Source organism: Ranitomeya variabilis, chromosome 1 (assembly GCF_051348905.1).
Source record: "Ranitomeya variabilis isolate aRanVar5 chromosome 1, aRanVar5.hap1, whole genome shotgun sequence".
Classification (NCBI taxonomy): domain Eukaryota; kingdom Metazoa; phylum Chordata; class Amphibia; order Anura; family Dendrobatidae; genus Ranitomeya; species Ranitomeya variabilis.
The window spans coordinates 72,779,323-72,799,323 of NC_135232.1; the positions used below are offsets into that span (position 1 = coordinate 72,779,323).

The following is a 20,001-nucleotide window of genomic DNA, read 5'->3' on the forward strand; positions in this document are numbered from 1 at the left end:
GAGGGAAGGTCGCACATGCTCTCTACTGCTCCGTTCACACAATGAACTTTGTGTCTCCTGTTTTTACGATTGACAGTCATCATGGTGGTCCAAGAGGCCAGGTCACCAGCAATCCAACATTTGTCACATCTGGCAACCCCTTTAGGTCTGGTTCACGGTTCGTAAATGGACAGCCAAACTTGGATGGGCCGCTAGTTTATTGACCCGACATTACAGCCACAAAGGCACACATAAGGCTGTAACTTTGGGTCTGGAGTCCGGACAGCGCCTGACATATACCGCCACCTGAACATGTTCTTAGGAGGTTGTTGGTTTTTTTTGAGGATTTTGAATCTGATCCACTTTCAGACTATGTTCACATATTGCATTTTTGCTGCATTTTTTTAATGCAAATTTTAATCTGCATTGTACAGTAACCGCAAAAGCTAGGAGATTTCAGAAATCTCATGCACACACATTAGTTTTTATTTCCTGACTGATTTAGAAAACTGTTGTTTTGAAAACTCCAGCCTGTCACGTCTTTCAGCATTTTTTCACCCATAGAAAGCAATGAGTAAGTGCAAAAATGCAGTAAAAAAACGCAGGTATCAGGTTTTGCGGTGTTTTTGGTGCAAAAACCTAAGGAAGTAGCATCGTTCTTTTTTTGGGTGCACTAAACTTTATCAGCATGCACAAGACGCAATAAAAACACAGCTTCTTTACTGTCAAGAGAGCAGATTTTGCCTGCAGAAAAAAAAATGCAGCAAAAACGCAACGTGTGAACAAGGCCTAAGAGCCACATCCAAAAAATGCATCAAACTGAGTGTTCTTCCTACTAATTTCAATGATAAACCCACATTGCCGTTCAGTGAGTTTGAGAGTTTTTTCCAATAAAGCTTTGAAAAACTTATCAATGAGGGGAAAAAAAGTGATAGGTGACATTTATGATGTGGATTCCTCATGCAATCCGCTTGAAACGTGATACTCGAGTAAAAAAGCGGAAAATAAAAAATCACTCTGGGATAATAAAAATTGCTTCCGAAAAACGAAGTCTTCCAAATCGGTGTAAAATCTGCAAAAACATTTTCTATAGCAGTAATGCAGTTCCAATTTCAAATATTCAGTGTTTGCATGTTACAACATTTAGAGTGAAACTGTATTTCCCTGGTTATACTGAATAGTCGTGATGGCTTGCACCTGTTCACACTCGTCTTATTCTCTTTGGAGATACTGCTCAGAGTCTTTAAATCTAGAAAACTTGTCAAAAACCACATAGATTCCTGAAGAGAATTTATCTTGAAAATTACAATGGATGTCTCCACCTCAAATAATCTCCAGCTTTATATATTCTTAAAGGGAACCTGTCACCCCAAAAACTGAAGATGAGCTGAGGCCACCGGCATCAGGGGCTTATCTACAGCATTCTGGAATGCTGTAGATAAGCCCCCGATGTTTCCTTAAAGATGAGAAAAACAGGTTAGATTATACTCACCCAGGGGCGGTCCCGCTGCGGTCCGGGTCCGATGGGCGTCGCGGTCCGGTCCGGGGCCTCCTATTTTCTTAAGATGATGCCCTCTACTTGTCTTCACGCTGCGGCTCCGGAGCAGACGTACTTTGTCTGACCTGTTGAGGGCAGAGCAAAGTACTGCATTGCGCAGGTGCTGGGCCTCTCTGACCTTTCCCGGCGCCTGAGGACATCATCGTAAGAAAATAGGAGGCCCCGGACCGGACTGCGATGCCCATCGGACCCGGACCACAGCGGGACCGCCCCTGGGTGAGTATAATTTAACCTCTTTTTCTCATCTTTCAGGATACATGATACAGAATGCTGTAGATAAGCCCCTGATGCCGGTGGCCGCAGCTCATATACGATTTTGGGGGTGAAAGGGTACCTTTACCACAGTACATCCAGTGAGAAGGGCAAACCCCCGCTACCCTCACCGATCTGCAGGAACAAAGCTCTGTGGCTCTTAGACAAGGGTACTCTTTCACTAAGTACTTTGCACCGTTTCACTCTTGATTTCATGGCTGCAACCGGGTTCAATTGAATGGGAACAACTAGAAATACCAAGTATATGGACACATACAGCACCCAGTAGTGGGGACAGGCATCAGTCTATCAAACGTGATCATCTACCAATGCTACATCAGCTTCATTTCAGCAGTGCTAGCACAATAAATAGTCAGTAGGAAATTAAAACCCATCAACAAGACTGCTCAAACATAAAAGCAGGAAAATATTGAAAAAAAATTCTCGTAAAAAAAGAAATAATAAAAAAAAAGGTCTCTGCTGGATACATAAATAATCAGCATTTTCATTATGCTTTTGTGCTTTTCTAACGTGATGAAAGACTCCGCCATTATTGCACCTATTCTTAATCCCTTCACCCCCGAGCCTGTTTTCTTTCACCTTCATAACCGGGCCAAATTTTACAACACTTCAAAAGTATCCCAGTGATTCCGAGATTGTTTTTCGGAATACATTGTACTTTATGTTATTGGTAAATTTAGGTAGAAATTTTTTGCATTTATTCGTGAAAATATTGTAATTTGGGCGAAAAGTTTGAACGTTTCACAATTTTCAAAATGTAAGTTTTTATCTCCTTCAACATGTCAGCCAAGCTGTACAAATTCATTTATAAGTAACATTTCCCACGTGTCTACTTTGCATCAGCATCATTTTTTAAACAGGTTTTTTGTTTTGCTAGGAAGTTAGAAGGGTTAGAAGTTTATCAGCAATTTCTCATTTGAAGTAACTGAGGGTCCTATATGAAAGAAAATACCGAAAAGTGACACGATTTTAAAAACTGCACCCCTCTAGGCATTCAAAACCGCATTCAAGAAGTTTACTAACTCTCGAGGCGCTTCATAGGTCCTAAAGCAATGTGGAAGGAAAAAATAAACAATTTTTCCCATAAACAAAAAAAAAAAGTTTATTTAGCCCCAAATTTTGAATTTTTACAAAGGTAACAGGAGAAAATAAAACATATAATTTATTGTGCAACTTCTCCTGAGTACACCATTGCCCCATATGGAAAACTACTGTTTGGGTGCACGGCAGGGCTTGGAAGGGAAGGAGCGTCATTTAACTTTTAGGGAGCAAAATTGTCTAGAATAGATAGCGGACTCCATGTCAAGTTTGCAGAGTCCCTGAGGTGCCTAAACAGTGGAAATTCCCCATACGTGACCCTATTTTGGAAACTACAGCTCTCAAGGAACATATCTAGAGGTGTGATGATCACCTTGAACCCACAGGTGCGTCACAAAATTTTATAACGTTGAGCAGTGAAAAAAAAAAACACAAACACATTTCCTGAAAAATGTTTCATTTTCAGAGGGGTAATAAGAGAAAATGGACATAATTTGTTGTGCAATTTGTCCTGAGTACACAGACACCCCATATGTGGTGGAAAACTACAGTTTGGGTGCATGGAAAATAAGGAGCACCAATTGAATTCTGGACAGCATATTTGGCTGGAATAGATTGTGGATGCCATGTCATATTTAAGAGACCCTAACATGCCAAAACAGCAGGAACCGCCACAAGTGACCCAATTTTGGAAACGACACCTCTTGACGACTTCATCTAGCGATGTATTGAGCATTTTTAACCATCAGGCGATTCACAAAATTGGGCTAAGTCAATGGAAAATTATCATTTTTTCCATGGATGTGGCCTTAAAGTTCCAATTTTCCAAAGGGATAAACAGAAAAAAAATAAACGGTAGGTACAATTTGTTACGCATTTTATCCAGAGTATATGTGGTTGAAAACTACTTTTGAGGCACAGTTCAAAGCTTAGAAAAGAAGGAGCGCCATATTGTAGTGCACATTTTATAGTGTTGCCAGAAGAGAAGAACCTCCCATAAGTGACCCCATTTTACAAAATACACCTCTCAATGAATTCATCTAGGGGTGCAGTGATCATATTGACACCATGGGTGCGTCACAGAAGTTGACACCATTGGACTGTGAAGACAAAATAATTTACCACAAAAATCTGTTTTTTGCCCCAGATGTTACATTGTCACATGGAAAAATGGGTAGAAATTGCACCAAAATTTGGCACACAATTTTTGCTTAACATGGCAATACTCCATATGTGGCTGTACAGTACTGCTTAGCCACAAGGCGAGACTCGGAACGGAAGGAGCGCTATTTGACTCTTGGAGAACAAACCATCGTAGAATAGTTTGCAAAATCTATATACAGAGCCCTAAGTGCCAGAAGAGCAGAATCTCCACCTAAAATGACCACATTTTGGAAATTACATCCCTCTGAGAATTAGTCTACATGTGTAGCGACAATTTTGACTCCATGGGTGTTTGCCAGAAACACCTTAAGCGAATGTTGGGGAGTGAAAATTGCAAATCTGACAGTGTAGTGCCCATACATTGTGCCCAACTAGTGCTACTGGAGACAGGGATATCGTAAATTAAGCGGACTATCATCGCTACAGAAATGCCAAATAAGTGGATGCTAAATGTGATTTAGGCACAGAATGGAAGGGAACATTAGGATTTCGGAGTACAGAATTCACTGGATTTCTTTTGAATGGCGAGGAGCCATAAGTGCTTACAGTGTCTGTACATTGTAGTGCCCAATGTATGTAGAGCCCACAAATTGAGACCAGCTCGTGCTTCTAGAGCCATGCACCTGTAAATTAGGCAGACTCATCGCTATGGAAATGCCAAACATGCGGATGCTAAATGTGGTTTAGGAACATTGTGGGGCTCATAGTGCTCTTCCAGAGCCGTTGTCCTACCAGTAACGAGGAAGTCCCCTATATTTCCGTTAACCCCTTCATGACCCAGCCTATTTTGACCTTAATGACCTGGCCGTTTTGTGCAATTCTGACCAGTGTCCCTTTATGAGGTAATAACTCAGGAACGCTTCAACGGATCCTAGCGGTTCTGATATTGTTTTTTCGTGACATATTGGGCTTCACGTTAGTGGTAAATTTAGATCGATAATTTTTGCGTTTATTTGTGAAAAAAATGGAAATTTGGCAAAAAAATTTCAAAATTTCGCAATTTTCTAATTTTGAATTTTTATTCTGTTAGACGAGAGAGTTATGTGACACAAAATAGTTAATAAATAACATTAACCACATGTCTACATCAGCACAATTTTGGAAACAAATTTTTTTTTTTGCTAGGAAGCTATAAGGGTTAAAATTTGACCAGCGATTTCTCATTTTTACAACACCATTTTTTTTTAGGGACCACCTCACATTTGAAGTCATTTTGAGGGTTCTATATGGCTGAAAATACCCAAAAGTGACACCATTCTAAAAACTGCACCCCTCAAGGTGCTCAAAACCACATTCAAGAAGTTTATTAACCCTTCAGGTGTTTCACAGCAGAAGAAGCAACATGGAAGGAAAAAATGAACATTTAACTTTTTAGTCACAAAAATGATCTTTTAGCAACAATTTTTTTATTTTCCCAAGGGTAAAAAGAGAAACTGGACCCCAAAAGTTATTGTACAATTTGTCCTGAGTACGCCGATACCTCATATGTTGGCGGGAACCACTGTTTGGGCGCACGGCAGGGCTCGGAAGGGAAGGAGCGCCATTTGACTTTTTCAATTAAAAATTGGTTCCAATGTTTAGCGGACACCATGTCGCGTTTGGAGAGCTTCTGTGTGCCTAACCATTGGAGCTCCCCCAAATGTGACCCCATTTTGGAAACTAGACCCCCCCAAGGAGCTTATCTAGATGCATAGTGAGCACTTTGAACCCCCAGGTGCTTCACAAATAGATCCGTAAAAATGAAAAAGTACTTTTTTTTCACAAAAAAATTCTTTTAGCCTCAATTTGTTCATTTCCACATGAGCAACAGGATAAAATGAATCCTAAAATTTATTGGACAATTTCTCCTGAGTACACCAATACCTCACATGTGGGGGTAAACCACTGTTTGTGCACACGGCAGGGCTCGGAAGGGAAGGAGCGCCATTTGACTTTTTGAATGAAAAATTAGCTCCAATCGTTAGCGGACACCATGTCGCGTTTGGAGAGCCCCTGTGTGCCTAAACATTGGAGCCCCCCACATGTGACCCCATTTTGGAAACTAGACTTCCCGTGAAACTAATCTAGATGCATAGTGAGCACTTTAAACCTCCAAGTGCTTCACAGAAGTTTATAACGCAGAGCCGTGAAAATAAAAAATCATTTTTCTTTCCTCAAAAATGATTTTTTAGTCCGCTATTTTTCATTTTCACAAGGGTAACTGGAGAAATTGGACCCCAAAAGTTGTTGTCCAGTTTGTCCTGAGTACGCTGATACCCCATATGTGGGGGGAACCAATGTTTGGGCACACGATGGGGCTCGGAAGGGAAGTAGTGACGTTTTGGAATGCAGACTTTGATGGAATGGTCTGCAGGCATCATGTTACATTTGCAGAGCCCCTGATGTGCCTAAACAGTAGAAACCCCCCACAAGTGACCCCATTTTGGAAACTAGACCCCCCAAGGAACTTATCTAGATGTGTTGTGAGCACTTTGAACCCCCAAGTGCTTCACAGAAGTTTACAATGCAGAGCCGTGAAAATAAAAAAATCATTTTTCTTTCCTCAAAAATGATGTTTTAGCAAGCAATTTTTTATTTTCACAAGGGTTACAGGAGAAATTGGACCCCAATAGTTGTTGCTCAGTTTGTCCTGAGTACGCTGATACCCCATATGTGGAGGGGAACCACTGTTTGGGCACACGTCGGGGCTCGGAAGGGAAGTAGTGACGTTTTGAAATGCAGACCTTGATGGAATGGTCTGCGGGCGTCACATTGCATTTGCAGAGCCCCTGATGTGCCTAAACAGTAGAAACCCCCCACAAGTGACCCCATTTTGGAAACTAGACCCCCCAAGGAACTTATCTAGATGTGTTGTGAGCACTTTGAACCCCCAAGTGCTTCACAGAAGTTTACAACACAGAGCCGTGAAAATAAAAAAAATATTTTTCTTTCCTCAAAAATGATGTCTTAGCAAGCAATTTTTTATTTTCGCAAGGGTAACAGGAGAAATTAGACCCCAATAGTTGTTGCCCAGTTTGTCCTGAGTATGCTGGTACCCCATATGTGGGGGTAAACCACTGTTTGGGCGCACGTCGGGGCTCGGGAGGGAGCACCATTTGACTTTTTGAACGCAAGATTGGCTGGAATCAATGGTGGCGCCATGTTGAGTTTGAAGACCCCTGATGTGCCTAAACAGTGGAAACCCCTCAATTCTAACTCTAACACTAACCCCAACACACCCCTAACCCTAATCCCAACTCTAGCCATAACCCTAATCACAACCCTAACCCCAACACACCCCTAACCACAACCCTAACCCCAACACACCCCTAACCCTAATCCCAACTCCAACCCCAACACACCCCTAACCACAACCCTAACCCCAACACACCCCTAACCCTAACCATAACCCTAACCACAAGCCTAATCTTAACCCTATTTCCAACCCTAGCCCTAATTCCAACCCTAACTCTAATTCCAACCCTAACCCTAAGGCTATGTGCCCACGTTGCGGATTCGTGGGAGATTTTTCCGCAGCATTTTTGAAAAATCCGCAGGTAAAAGGCACTGCGTTTTACCTGCGGATTTACCACGGATTTCCAGTGTTTTTTGTGCGGATTTCACCTGCGGATTCCTATTGAGGAACAGGTGTAAAACACTGTGGAATCCGCACAAAGAATTGACATGCTGCGGAAAATACAACGCAGTGTTTCCACGCAGTATTTTCCGCACCATGGGCACATGGTTTTCCATAGGTTTACATGGTACTGTACAAATAATACAAAACCTAGCACTCGACTTTGTAGTGAGAGGAAACAAAAAATGTATTATATCCCAAGACAGTAAACGTTTCGGTCACACAGAGGGACCTTCATCAGTAACGTATACTGGGATAACGGATAGATACAAGTAGCTATATGGCCTGCCAAAAGTATGTCTCCAATATCACATTGGATACCGGAGGGAGAAGAAGGACTACAGCCTATAGGGTAGCTGTCATCGTGGCGTCCACCGCTGAATACATTACAAAATAAAAGTAAATATATTTTCTTCATTTTATTAATGTCCCTACTTATGGGGGTGATAAAGGGGGGGGGGTTCATTTACTATTTTTTTATTTTGATCACTGTGATAGGTTTTATCACAGTGATCAAAATGTACCTGGAACGAATCTGCCGGCCGATTCGGCGGGCGCACTGCGCACGCGCCCGCTATTTTGGAAGATGGCGGCGCCCAATGGAACAGACGGACGGACACCGGGAGGCTCGGTAAGTATGAGGGGGGGATCGGAGCACGGGGGGGGGGGGATCGGAGCACAGGGGGGTGGGATCGGAGCACGGGGGGTGGGATCGGAGCACGGGGGGGTGGGATCGGAGCACAGAACGGAGGACTGGGGAGGAGATCAGTGGCGGTGGGGGGTGGGGGGGGGGGGAGATCAGGGTTTCCAGCCATGGACGATGATATTGCAGCATCGGCTATGGCTGGATTGTAATATTTCACCATTTTCACAGGTGAAATATTACAAATTGCTCTGATTGGCTGTTGAAAGTGCAACAGCCAATCAGAGCGATCGTAGCCACGTGGGGGCAAAGCCACCCCCCTGGGCTAAAGTACCACTCCCCCTGTCCCTGCAGATCGGGTGAAATTGGAGTTAACCCTTTCACCCGATCTGCAGGGACGCGATCCCTCCATGGCATCACAGGTCGGACTGGCACCAACTTTCATGACGCCTACATGGCGTCACAGGTCGGGAAGGGGTTAATAGATGACACACCTGAGTGAAGACTTGCCTTTTTTTGTGGATTGTTTTGAAGCTTTTGTTGAGAACATTTTACATAACATTTGGGATCACATTTATCCTGCGCACTATGCTGAGCACTTACATCGGAGTTTCCATCTAAATCTCCAAATGATGTGATTCAGATGAAACGCCCGCGAGATCAATTCACTATAATGCGGCAGCAGAGTTATTCTGGACTGTCTGGCCTCTGTTCAGGGTTGTTCTTTTCAGAAGTGCGCAAAACTGTGGCCGACAGCACTTTTATGTACCCTTAAAAAGACAGACTATGCCAGATCACAGGTCCTATTGCGTCCACAGAGCCTCCATCTGCCTCATTATAGGGTTCCATCCGAATCATGTATTTCAGAGATTTACACGGCAACCCCAATGCAAGGGCTCAGCGCAGAGTGCAGGATAAATGTGTGCCGAGCCTTATTGCGATCTTTGGGAGGCAGAATGAACAAAACAGCAGGTGAAGAATTGGTTTTACTTATTTTTTACGCCGCTCCTCATGTGGTATAAGTGATTAGACAACTTTATTGTTTGAGTCGACGCGATTACAGCGATACCAGATATACAGCTTTTTTTTTATGTTTGGCTGCTATCACACACTAATTGTTTTTTTTGGCAAAACAAAGTTTTCACGATATTTTGAGAGCTTATAATATTTTTACAATTTTTCATTTTTTTTTACATTTTTTCCTGGATGGGACATCAACTTCTCCTGCCCTGATTGCTGATCTAACACTCTGCAATGTATTTGCATTGCAAGGTATTAGATCAAGCAATTGCAACAAGGGAGGAGATGTGTCGGCTCCTGTTCTGATCAGGATCTTACAGGCCCCCAATACCTGGTTGACCCTGCGTCATCTTTCGGCCATTGGGTTGTGCCGATCGGAGCAGAGAGGGAGCCCCCTCCCTCTGCAAATGTCGTTGTCACTACTCATAGCAGCATTACATGGGTTTAACACCCACAAACAGCCCTAGCACTGATCGTTGGTGTTGCTGCAGGGTGTCAGATCTTATAGTGCTGGCACCAGCTTTTAATCGCATCGGCAATCGGAGAGCGATCACGAGATCTTCATGCTATACATGTACAGCGGTTGTCGTGAAGGGGTTGTCCGGGGTTTCGGCTACAGGTCTGTAATCACATACAGCAACTGCAGACTTGTAGGCTAAGACCGGACAACACCTTAAAAATGTAATCATTTGTAAATTGCAAACATCTAGCAACTGCAACTCAAACAACGATTTTACAGAAATGTAAGAAATGTGAGGGGTACATCTTGTGTAACTTACCAATTTTTCATCTACAGTGATGAGTTCTGTGTCTTGGGTTTGGTTCTGTGCCTGTCTCCACGTGGAAGTGCTCAACAACCTGCAAAGCAAAACTCAAAAGTTATCAATGATTCAAGGAATGAGAATAACAGAAAAATCTGACATTCAATATCCGTGACCAATACAGGAATGAGAAGCAAAGAAGTGCAAGTGAGGGTGCGAGCGAGAGACAGAAGCGAGCAGGAGAGCCCGAGAGACAGCGCAAGCAGGAGAGCCCGAGAGACAGCGCAAGCAGGAGAGCCCGAGAGACAGCGCAAGCAGGAGAGCCCGAGAGACAGCGCAAGCAGGAGAGCCCGAGAGACAGCGCAAGCAGGAGAGCCCGAGAGACAGCGCAAGCAGGAGAGCCCGAGAGACAGCGCAAGCAGGAGAGCCCGAGAGACAGCGCAAGCAGGAGAGCCCGAGAGACAGCGCAAGCAGGAGAGCCCGAGAGACAGCGCAAGCAGGAGAGCCCGAGAGACAGCGCAAGCAGGAGAGCCCGAGAGACAGCGCAAGCAGGAGAGCCCGAGAGACAGCGCAAGCAGGAGAGCCCGAGAGACAGCGCAAGCAGGAGAGCCCGAGAGACAGCGCAAGCAGGAGAGCCCGAGAGACAGCGCAAGCAGGAGAGCCCGAGAGACAGCGCAAGCAGGAGAGCCCGAGAGACAGCGCAAGCAGGAGAGCCCGAGAGACAGCGCAAGCAGGAGAGCCCGAGAGACAGCGCAAGCAGGAGAGCCCGAGAGACAGCGCAAGCAGGAGAGCCCGAGAGACAGCGCAAGCAGGAGAGCCAGAGAGACAGCGCAAGCAGGAGAGCCCGAAAGACAGCGCAAGCAGGAGAGCCCGAGAGACAGCGCAAGCAGGAGAGCCCGAGAGACAGCGCAAGCAGGAGAGCCCGAGAGACAGCGCAAGCAGAAGCACCCGAGAGACAGCGCAAGCAGAAGAGCCCGAGAGAAAGCGCAAGCAGGAGAGCCCGAGAGACAGCGCAAGCAGGAGAGCCCGAGAGACAGCGCAAGCAGGAGAGCCCGAGAGACAGCGCAAGCAGGAGCCCGAGAGACAGCGCAAGCAGGAGAGCCCGAGAGACAGCGCAAGCAGGAGAGCCCGAGAGACAGCGCAAGCAGGAGAGCCCGAGAGACAGCGCAAGCAGGAGAGCCCGAGAGACAGCGCAAGCAGGAGAGCCCGAGAGACAGCGCAAGCAGAAGAGCCCGAGAGACAGCGCAAGCAGAAGAGCCCGAGAGACAGCTCAAGCCGAAGAGCCCGAGAGACAGCTCAAGCCGAAGAGCCCGAGAGACAGCTCAAGCCGAAGAGCCCGAGAGACAGCTCAAGCCGAAGAGCCCGAGAGACAGCTCAAGCCGAAGAGCCCGAGAGACAGCTCAAGCCGAAGAGCCCGAGAAACAGCGCAAGCAGGAGAGCCCGAGAGACAGCGCAAGCAGGAGAGCCCGAGAGACAGCGCAAGCAGGAGAGCCCGAGAGACAGCGCAAGCAGAAGAGCCCGAGAGACAGCGCAAGCAGGAGAGCCCGAGAGAAGAGAACGATCAAGTAGGAAAGAGAGAAGAAGAGCAGGGGCAAGAGAGAGCACAGAAATTACTAAAGCAATAGAGGTAAAGATGAATATCTAGAAGGAGAGAAAGGACTAGCCAAAGAGACTGTGCAAGAGACAGAGGCTCTAACAGAGGCCGTGTGAGAGACATACTGTAAGAAGGAGAGAAATAGCGGACACAAAACTTCTTTTTCTCCTCAGTTATAGTAGTTCAAGCTGCTGAGTTTTTGGCAGTCTCCCACTTAGCAGTTCACAACAGGCTGCACTTTATGTCTGCTACAGGCCCCCTGTCACAGAGAGACCGCCGGTGGCAAAAATTGCTCTATGGGAATGTACAGTAGTGGGTTTGTCACGAACAGACATAAGAACACAAAGCTGTAATAAAGCAGCTTGAGACTGAACCCAAAACGATGGCATCAGAGGTGAAGAAGAAAAAGAAAGTATTTGTTAAATTGTATTAGCTGCATGGCTTGAGACAAAAAGTGCAAAGCAGAATGGACAGAGGGGGGAAGAGAGGTCTCCAGCAGAATTTAACAAGGTGTGGTTCTTTATTGTAAGAAAAAAATATTGTAATTCCCTGTGAGCAAATATTGTAAATGAATGAATGACTGAACATCCGCACTTTCCTGAGGCGCAGAATCAACTCAGTCTACGGGAAAAGCAGCAAACCCAACGATGGCTGTCCACAGACGTCAATTAAGGTCTGGTATTAGGAGTTTAGTTAAAAACCCCACATTATTAAATTAATTTAGAGAAAAAGCCACACAAAACTTTTTTTTTTCTTTTTTTTCCATCCAGCAGTTTCTAACATTTTTAATGCTTTTCTATGTTAAGAGCAGAAGAACAAAAATGATTATGCGATCAGTCACGACAGACATTGACGGCGAAATACAGACTCAAGAGTCCATCAAAGAAAAAATGCCATAAGCTGAGCTGGGTTTTCCCTGGCAAATGTGATAAAGCCTCCGAAGATATGAACCTAATCTAAACCAACTATTTGCCTGATCTAAATGCAAAAATAGATTATATTTTACTATTTATTATATACAGTGCTCAGTTTAAGTGAGTACACCCTCATTGAAAAGTAAGATTTTAATCAATATCTCACTGAACACAAAACAATTTTTAAAATTTTGACAAGTGAGTTTCATAGAATTTTTTTTAAAGCCATAACATGAAGGTCAGGTTAATTACCGTATATAACTTTCAGTACAAAATCTTCAGTTTTACTGAAATTAGTTGATGCAAAAATGAAGACACCCCACATCCAAAACTGCTACATTCAGTACATACATTTTGTAAGACCTCCATTATTTGTAAAAGACAGCACCAAGTCTTCTCGGCATGGGATGAACAAGTTGGCGACATATTGCAACATCTATCTTTTTTCATTCTTCAAGAATGACCTCTTTTTGAGATTGTATGCTGGGTGGAGAGTGATGACAGCTGGTCTCTTCAGAATTCCCCATAGGTGTTTGCTTGGGTTTATATCAGGAGACACTTAGCCGCTAAATCACTTTCACCCTGTTTTTCTTTAGAAATGCAACAGATGTGTTTTGGATCATTGTCATGTTGGAAATGTAGTTCCTGTCACCAGCAGCACTCGTGCAGTCCCACATAAGGAGACGGCCACCACCATGTTTCACTGTAGGCACCATGCATTTAGAAAAATGTAGAAAAAAAAATTATATTGTGTTACCGTATTAGCCACAAAAATCAATGTAAATACTTTTATGTCCAAAAAAGACAAAAGTATTATATGATTGATATCTTTATTCTCTGGATAGCCAATAAAGGTATCAACCCTAGAATACATTTTTATTTTGGGTGCATAAAAGTATTTATACAGAAATAATGTAGAAAAATACATAGTGCCTACAGTGAAACATAGTGGTGGCAGTATTCTTATGTGGGGCTGCATGAGCACTGCTAGTGTTGTGGGACCTACATTTCAATGATGGCATCATGAATTCACAGATATACCGCTCTATAGTGAAAGAAAAGATGCTGCCATCACTCCGTGCCCTTGGTAGACGTGCACCTTTCCAACAAGACAATTATCCTGAAACATACATCTGTTGCATTTCTGAAGAACAGGGTGAAAGTGATTCAGTGGCCAAATGTCTCCTGATCTGAACCCAGCCAAACACGTATGGAGAATTCTGAAGACACAAGTAGTCATCACTCTTCATCCAGCATTCAGGCTCTAAAAGAGGTCGTTCTTGAAAAATGGAAAGGATTGATGTTGCAATACATCGCCAACTTGTTCATTCCATACATAGAAGCCTTGGTGCTGTCCTTACAAGTCATAGAAAGTACTAGATATAGTAGTTTTTGATGTAGGGTGTACTCATTTTTGCATTAACTAATTTGAATAAAACTGAAGATTTTGGAATGACATATTAACCTTACTTTCATCTTATGAGTTAAAACAATGTTCTATGAAACTCGGTCTTGCCAAGACTTTAGAACTTGTTTCTGTGTTCAGTGAGATACTGACTAAAATCTTACTTTTCAAAAGGGGTGTACTCATTTATGCTGAGCAGTGAATATACATTGTAATACTGATGGGAGGAAATTTTACAGCTGTCTAGAAAGTAGGTCTGCAAATAAATTGTGAACCGTGCAAGTGTGAGTTTCCGAGGCAAGGAGCGATGACTGTGTGGGAGTCACTTCAATGGGAGCGCCGCCTGTAAACCCTCAGATGTGTGGATGGCGTAGCTGGCTTGTACAGATCAGGAGGCAATCATCTGTGCCATCACGCCAGCTTTACAGCGCTCAATCCTTTAAGTCTAGGTTGATCTCATATTCTTTAGAATTTGCAAACAGACATTTGAACATGTTACCCTCAGATTATCTTTTAGCGCAGGCTGACATGGAAATGAGCTAAAACAAATGTTCGGTGTCTGTGGAGTTTATTTTTACAGCTACGACAGGAATGGAGCTTCTCAACCTTAGAAATATTTCTCAATTTTCTATAAAAACAGGCTAAAAACAGATAAATAAGTATATAAACTCAAAAATCGGATTACAGGGTGAACTGTAGATACCTCAGGCAAAACTCCAAGTTACAAAAAACATCTATACCTGGAGGTGCACTTACACTGGCCGATTATCATGACCAAGCGATCCTAAGAATGCTCGGTTCCCGAAATATGGTGAATCTACTCAGGCAGCCAATCGCATCAGAACACTCATTTGTCAGGTGAAATGATTTTTCAATGCTTAAAAAAAAAAAAATCATAGTTCTCGGCAGCATATCATCCTGTGTAAACAGAATATGTGCTGCCGAGGACAATGAAGTCTATGCACACAATAAACGATCATTCTGTGGACACCGGGACTGCAGTCGGCCTCTCTAAGCTGGCGATTAAAGGTTTTTGTATTGAAAATACCATCTATGTTAAGTCACTGGACCTAATAAGCCGCAAGTGCAGGGAACTTGGCGATACAATTACAGCTCTCCGGCCTCTCTCCCCACCGGTCTCCGGTCACGGACTGACAGGTCACTCTTCTCTCAGTGACCTGCTCCCCTGCCTGATATCTCACATAAGAACCGTTCTTTCCGGGGCGGCGCATGCGCGAATCAATAGTCTAATTCTAGGAATGTCTTCAGGGTCTTAATAAGGAATGCGCTTCCCCCAGGAATAATGGTGCTTGCACAATTTCTGGGAGGGGGAGCAGGTCACAGAGAATAGTAACCTGTCAGTCAGTGACGGGAGGCTGGTACTGGACAAGGAAAGAGGCCGGAGATCTGCAAGTGCATGTTCAAGCCCCATACACTTGCAGCTAATTAGCATAAAAATTGGACAAGGAATTTTTCAGCAACACGGACTGCAAAAACAGAGGTATGGATTTATTCAGGATTACAGTCGTTTACCAATGATGAGATTAGTTTGGAGCACAAAAGCTGCTGACAGGTTCCCTTTAAACGACTGACGGCTAGCTCCTATGTGGCCGATTGGCAGTCTTTTAATGGTTGGGGTCATGCAGAGTAAACACACTCTAACCAATTGGCTGTATAAGAACTCATCAACATATGGGTAGCGGCTGCAAGAGAGCGTGCAACCTTAAAAATAGAATGTATCAAGTTGTGAGATGAAAGAAAAACGCCATAATTCCAGACGTGGACATTAGCATGTATGCCGGTGTTTACAAGATGTTCAAGACCAGGAGGGACATGAGCAGGAGAATTTGTTTTGGAAAGAAACCGAATCAGACATGAAAGATTTATGGTTTATATTTGACATTAGACCAAGGGCAATGATCTACCAGTCCTCAAAACACACGGCAACACTGGTGATGCTCTACTGGTCTAGCAGTAGGGTCCGCCACACCAGAAAACGCCATCCATGAACTTCAAGTCTCCTATTGCCCAAGAGGAAGGGTCTTTAAACGTTGCTTTACTAATAATTGTACAAAAAAAATGTACAAAAAAAGAAAAAGAAAATGCAGTTCTGCATATGATCTGGAATTATGTATTAATGTGGATAAAAATCACTTGACCTAAATGGTGAAGATTTGGAGATATGTTCTACACTTAATATACAGTTACTTGGGAGAAGCAGTGGTCACCTCCTCCAGAAAATACACGTATATCAGATGCACCCCCATAGATCATTTGTTGCCAGCAGCATCCAGAAATTCTTGGATATTGCCAAAGCAGCTACCATTTCCATACTGGTCACGACCGTGTACTGTGGATCCACCCCAACTATAGTTTTGATGGACATGCTGTGGTTCAGCAGCATCCGAGAACTTTTAACTTCCACCCGTGAACATTGATAGGCAAGGGAGACGGGTGTTGGTACTCTCACCAATCAGATATTGATGACCTATCCTAAGGATAGGCAATAAATAATACAGGTAGTGGTCAACCCCTTTACAGCCACCATACACATTAGGTGGCTGTCGGATGAACCATTGTTTGGCCGGCAGCCATCTTGACTGTCTCTCCCATACACAGGATGGCTGCGTGGCCGAGCGCTCCTGTGTTCTTTATGACTGCAGTCATTAGACTTCTTTGCCAGTACCTTATCTCCAAGCCTGAAACCAGAAAAGACCGATCGACATCTACACCAACAATAAATTGTCGGAGATCCAATACAACTAAGACTGTTGGCTGAACCCGTCAATTTTGCAGGTTTGGACGACATGAGCCTAATGTCTATGTGGAAGATGGGGGTTATGGGATTACCTTCCTTCCACCTCCCTCCTTTTCAATCTGCCATTAATAAGAGCTAACTCATCCCGCACACATTTGATGCTTGTCCGACAGGGCAATATTTTTCTCAAGAACATGTATGGGTATTCTTTAAGACACCCATACACAAAAGATGAAAGTTGGTAGAACCTGGCAATTTTAATAAGACCTTTCGACCATATGATTGTGTATGGGAGCCACTGGAATCTCCCCTGACAGATGTCGTGGGAGTGAAGGATCATTCTGCTGGAATTTAAACAGCCAAATTTTGTAATAGGGGGAAAATAATCCGCTACCAAAGGTGACTGGCAGCAGCTTTCTCCTCTCTCCCTGCGGGAAACATATGAACACTCGGCTGAGCCAATCTTAAGTGTATGGGGTAGTCCACCATCAGCTCATATTTATGGTCAGCTTTACACTATGGGTAGGTTCAAATGCTGCATTTTACAGTACCAGAAAAGTGAATTAGATTCCAAATATCTCATTCACACGCTGTATTTGGGTTTTTTTAGTGATGGGCGAATTCCTGGATGTTCGGGGCTGGCAAGATCAGATAAAAAAAAAGCTTAGTTCGGGTACCAGAACAATACCTGAAACAGGACCCCATTCACTTGAATGGGGGGCCCGAACATCCAGTGATTGCCACACTGTCATGTGCATGACAGGGCGGCAAACACTGCCTCTGATTGGTGGGAATAGAGAGCGGTCAGAGAGCCGCGGTTCCCATGCTGTCAAATGACAGGTAAACCTGCAGCTGTGACCGGAGGCAAAAAGTTTACCTCTGGTCACGGATGTCGTCTGATGGGACTACTACTCATCAGCCTGCGATAACATTGAGAGCAGGTGGCAGCTGATGGGAATATTTATCAGCCGGCGCTTGCACTCTAAATAATAATAAAAAAAAATAAAAAAAATAAGTTGTGGGTTCCCCTGTTCATTTGATATCCAGCCAGGCAAAACTGACAGCTGCGGGCTGCAATCCTCAGCTGTCAGCTTTAGCTAGGTTGGCTATCAAGAATAGAGGGGTCCCCACACCATTATTTAAATAAATAATTAAAAAAAAAAAAAAACAGCGTGGGGTCCCCTCTTTATGGACAGCCCAGCCCAGCTAAAGCAGACAGCTGGGGGCTGGTATTCTCAGGCTGGTAAGGGGCCATGGATATTGGCTCTCAGCCTGAAAATAGCAGCCCGCAGCCGCCCAGAAAAGGCACATCTATTAGATTGCCCTGCACTTAGCGGCAGCAGGCATAGGCTGATGGGAGTATTTAGTCCCATCAGCCGACATCAGTGACCAGAGGTAAACTTTTTACCTCCGGTCACAGCTGCAGTCTCACGATCTCATCTCGAGCTTATGGCTGATCAGAGCCGCCGATGTTTCTCGTGCTGTCATGCAGATGACAGTGTGAGAAACACCTGGTGGTTGGGGTACCGAACCCAAATAGTAACATCGACTTCGTGGTGCAGTCCGTGCCCAAATAGTAGGTGTTTGGTACGTACCTCGAACTTTACTTTTCGGGTTTGCCCACTTGTTTATTACTTTTTTTTGAGCCTCTGAGTTTTCCTTCACTTTCTTTTTTTTTCTTAATCAGTTTGTCAATTCTTTCAGCACTTTTGAAAATGAATGGAAAAAAAAAAAAAAAAAAGGCAGATAAAAACCCGGCAAGCAACATAGCGTGTGAACAAACCCTGACAGACCCCTCTAAAGCAGGTACACTAAAACACTAACTAGAAGCGGAAATATATTTTTTCACTTACCTTCTGTTGGTGAACAGAAAAAACACAAGGCTTTTAAAGTCTCTATTGCATTAATAGACATCTGCACTTAATGGGCTCTGGGATATGGTTTTCTTTCTTAGTAATAGAAGCTAAAATTGCATCTTCGTTTAAAAAAAAAAACAAAAAAAAAACCTGAGTATGTATCAAATAAACAGATTAAAAAGCCGCCCTAATCTCCAACTATGTTAATCTGGCATCTGTTTATTGTGACGCAAAAACATGTCATTATAAGTGGAAACAACTGCTAGAGCATTATCTAGATGGAGAAACTCACCGTATGTGGACGGAGCAGATTGAGAAACATCCTGAAAGTTCCTTGTCCCTAAGCGTTTTCACAATGAAAGCAGTCTGAATAAAAGGAATTTATCAAAAATACATTTCGTGAGAAAATTGAAAAGGTTGGGCTAAAAAAAAAAAAAAAAAGCAAATACGGTGATTATAAACGGTCCATGAACAATCACATGGGGAGAACCCAAATGACTGATCAGCCGCAATCATGAACATCGTAAAGAATCCGTGAAAGGCAGATGCCTCGGAGACATCAGATACTGCTAATGTATTAGGGGACGTGGAATCTTTTACCATTGGCATGCTACGGTTCCCAATGGTTTTCTTAGGGCAAGGCCAGAAGGAGCAGCTGAAGACTGATTACAGATAGCGCTTAGTAATGTGAACGGCAGTGCTGGATTAGTGTCAAGAGTGAGATCTCGCCTATTCACTACGAGGAGGACCGTGGAGGGTTGTGGGATCCCACAACCTGGAAGTTCGGACATGATTTTACCTAGTCATGTCCTTTTGGTGGGGACACAAAGGAACCCTCTGGTCACTTTTGATGAGTATTATTTAAAAAAAAAAAAAAAATCACCAGTCTAAGGATGCCCACCTCTTTTCTTAAAGCACCACTCCAGCTTTTATTTTTCAGTACTGGAGTGGTGCTTCTAATGTAAGGTCCTTGCCAATATACTCACCCTCCAAGGTCTTCACCTTTTGTCCGGCGGGGCTCCGGTCCATCAGCACCACTTAGTGACTGCAACTTCTCACAGTCTGGAAGTCAGAAGTTATGTCACAAGCTCTAAATACAAGTCTATGAAAGCCAGAACGAGTCCAGAACAAGGCTCTCGGACTTGCATTGAAGAGTGACCTCCGACACGCTCCATGAAACACTGGAGAGATACGGCAGGTTACAAGCCAACACGAGTGGCAGCGATAGAAGAGAAAGACTGCGGCAGGTAGGCATATTACTAGGGGCAGAGACCTTAGGTTAGTAGAAGCACTACTCCAACGGTAAACTAGAAGAAAAAAACTGCTAGAGTGGTACTTTAAATATAATGGCCAGCCCTAGATTGGAGATGGGTGCTCTTTATGAGTGGTATGGTGAACTCCAACTGGAAAATTAAGAGAAGA

The 20,001-nt window shown here is 43.9% G+C and overlaps 1 protein-coding gene across 1 annotated transcript in view; it reads right to left on the minus strand.

The window, feature by feature from the left end:
• Window positions 1-20,001, minus strand: part of NDUFS4 (NADH:ubiquinone oxidoreductase subunit S4) — a 189,252-nt gene that overhangs the window by 121,731 nt on the left and 47,520 nt on the right. Inside the window, exon 2 of the mRNA XM_077285188.1 lies at window positions 10,071-10,149. Within this exon, the coding sequence (XP_077141303.1) occupies window positions 10,071-10,149 (79 nt within the window). The remainder of the gene's footprint in view (window positions 1-10,070; window positions 10,150-20,001) is intronic.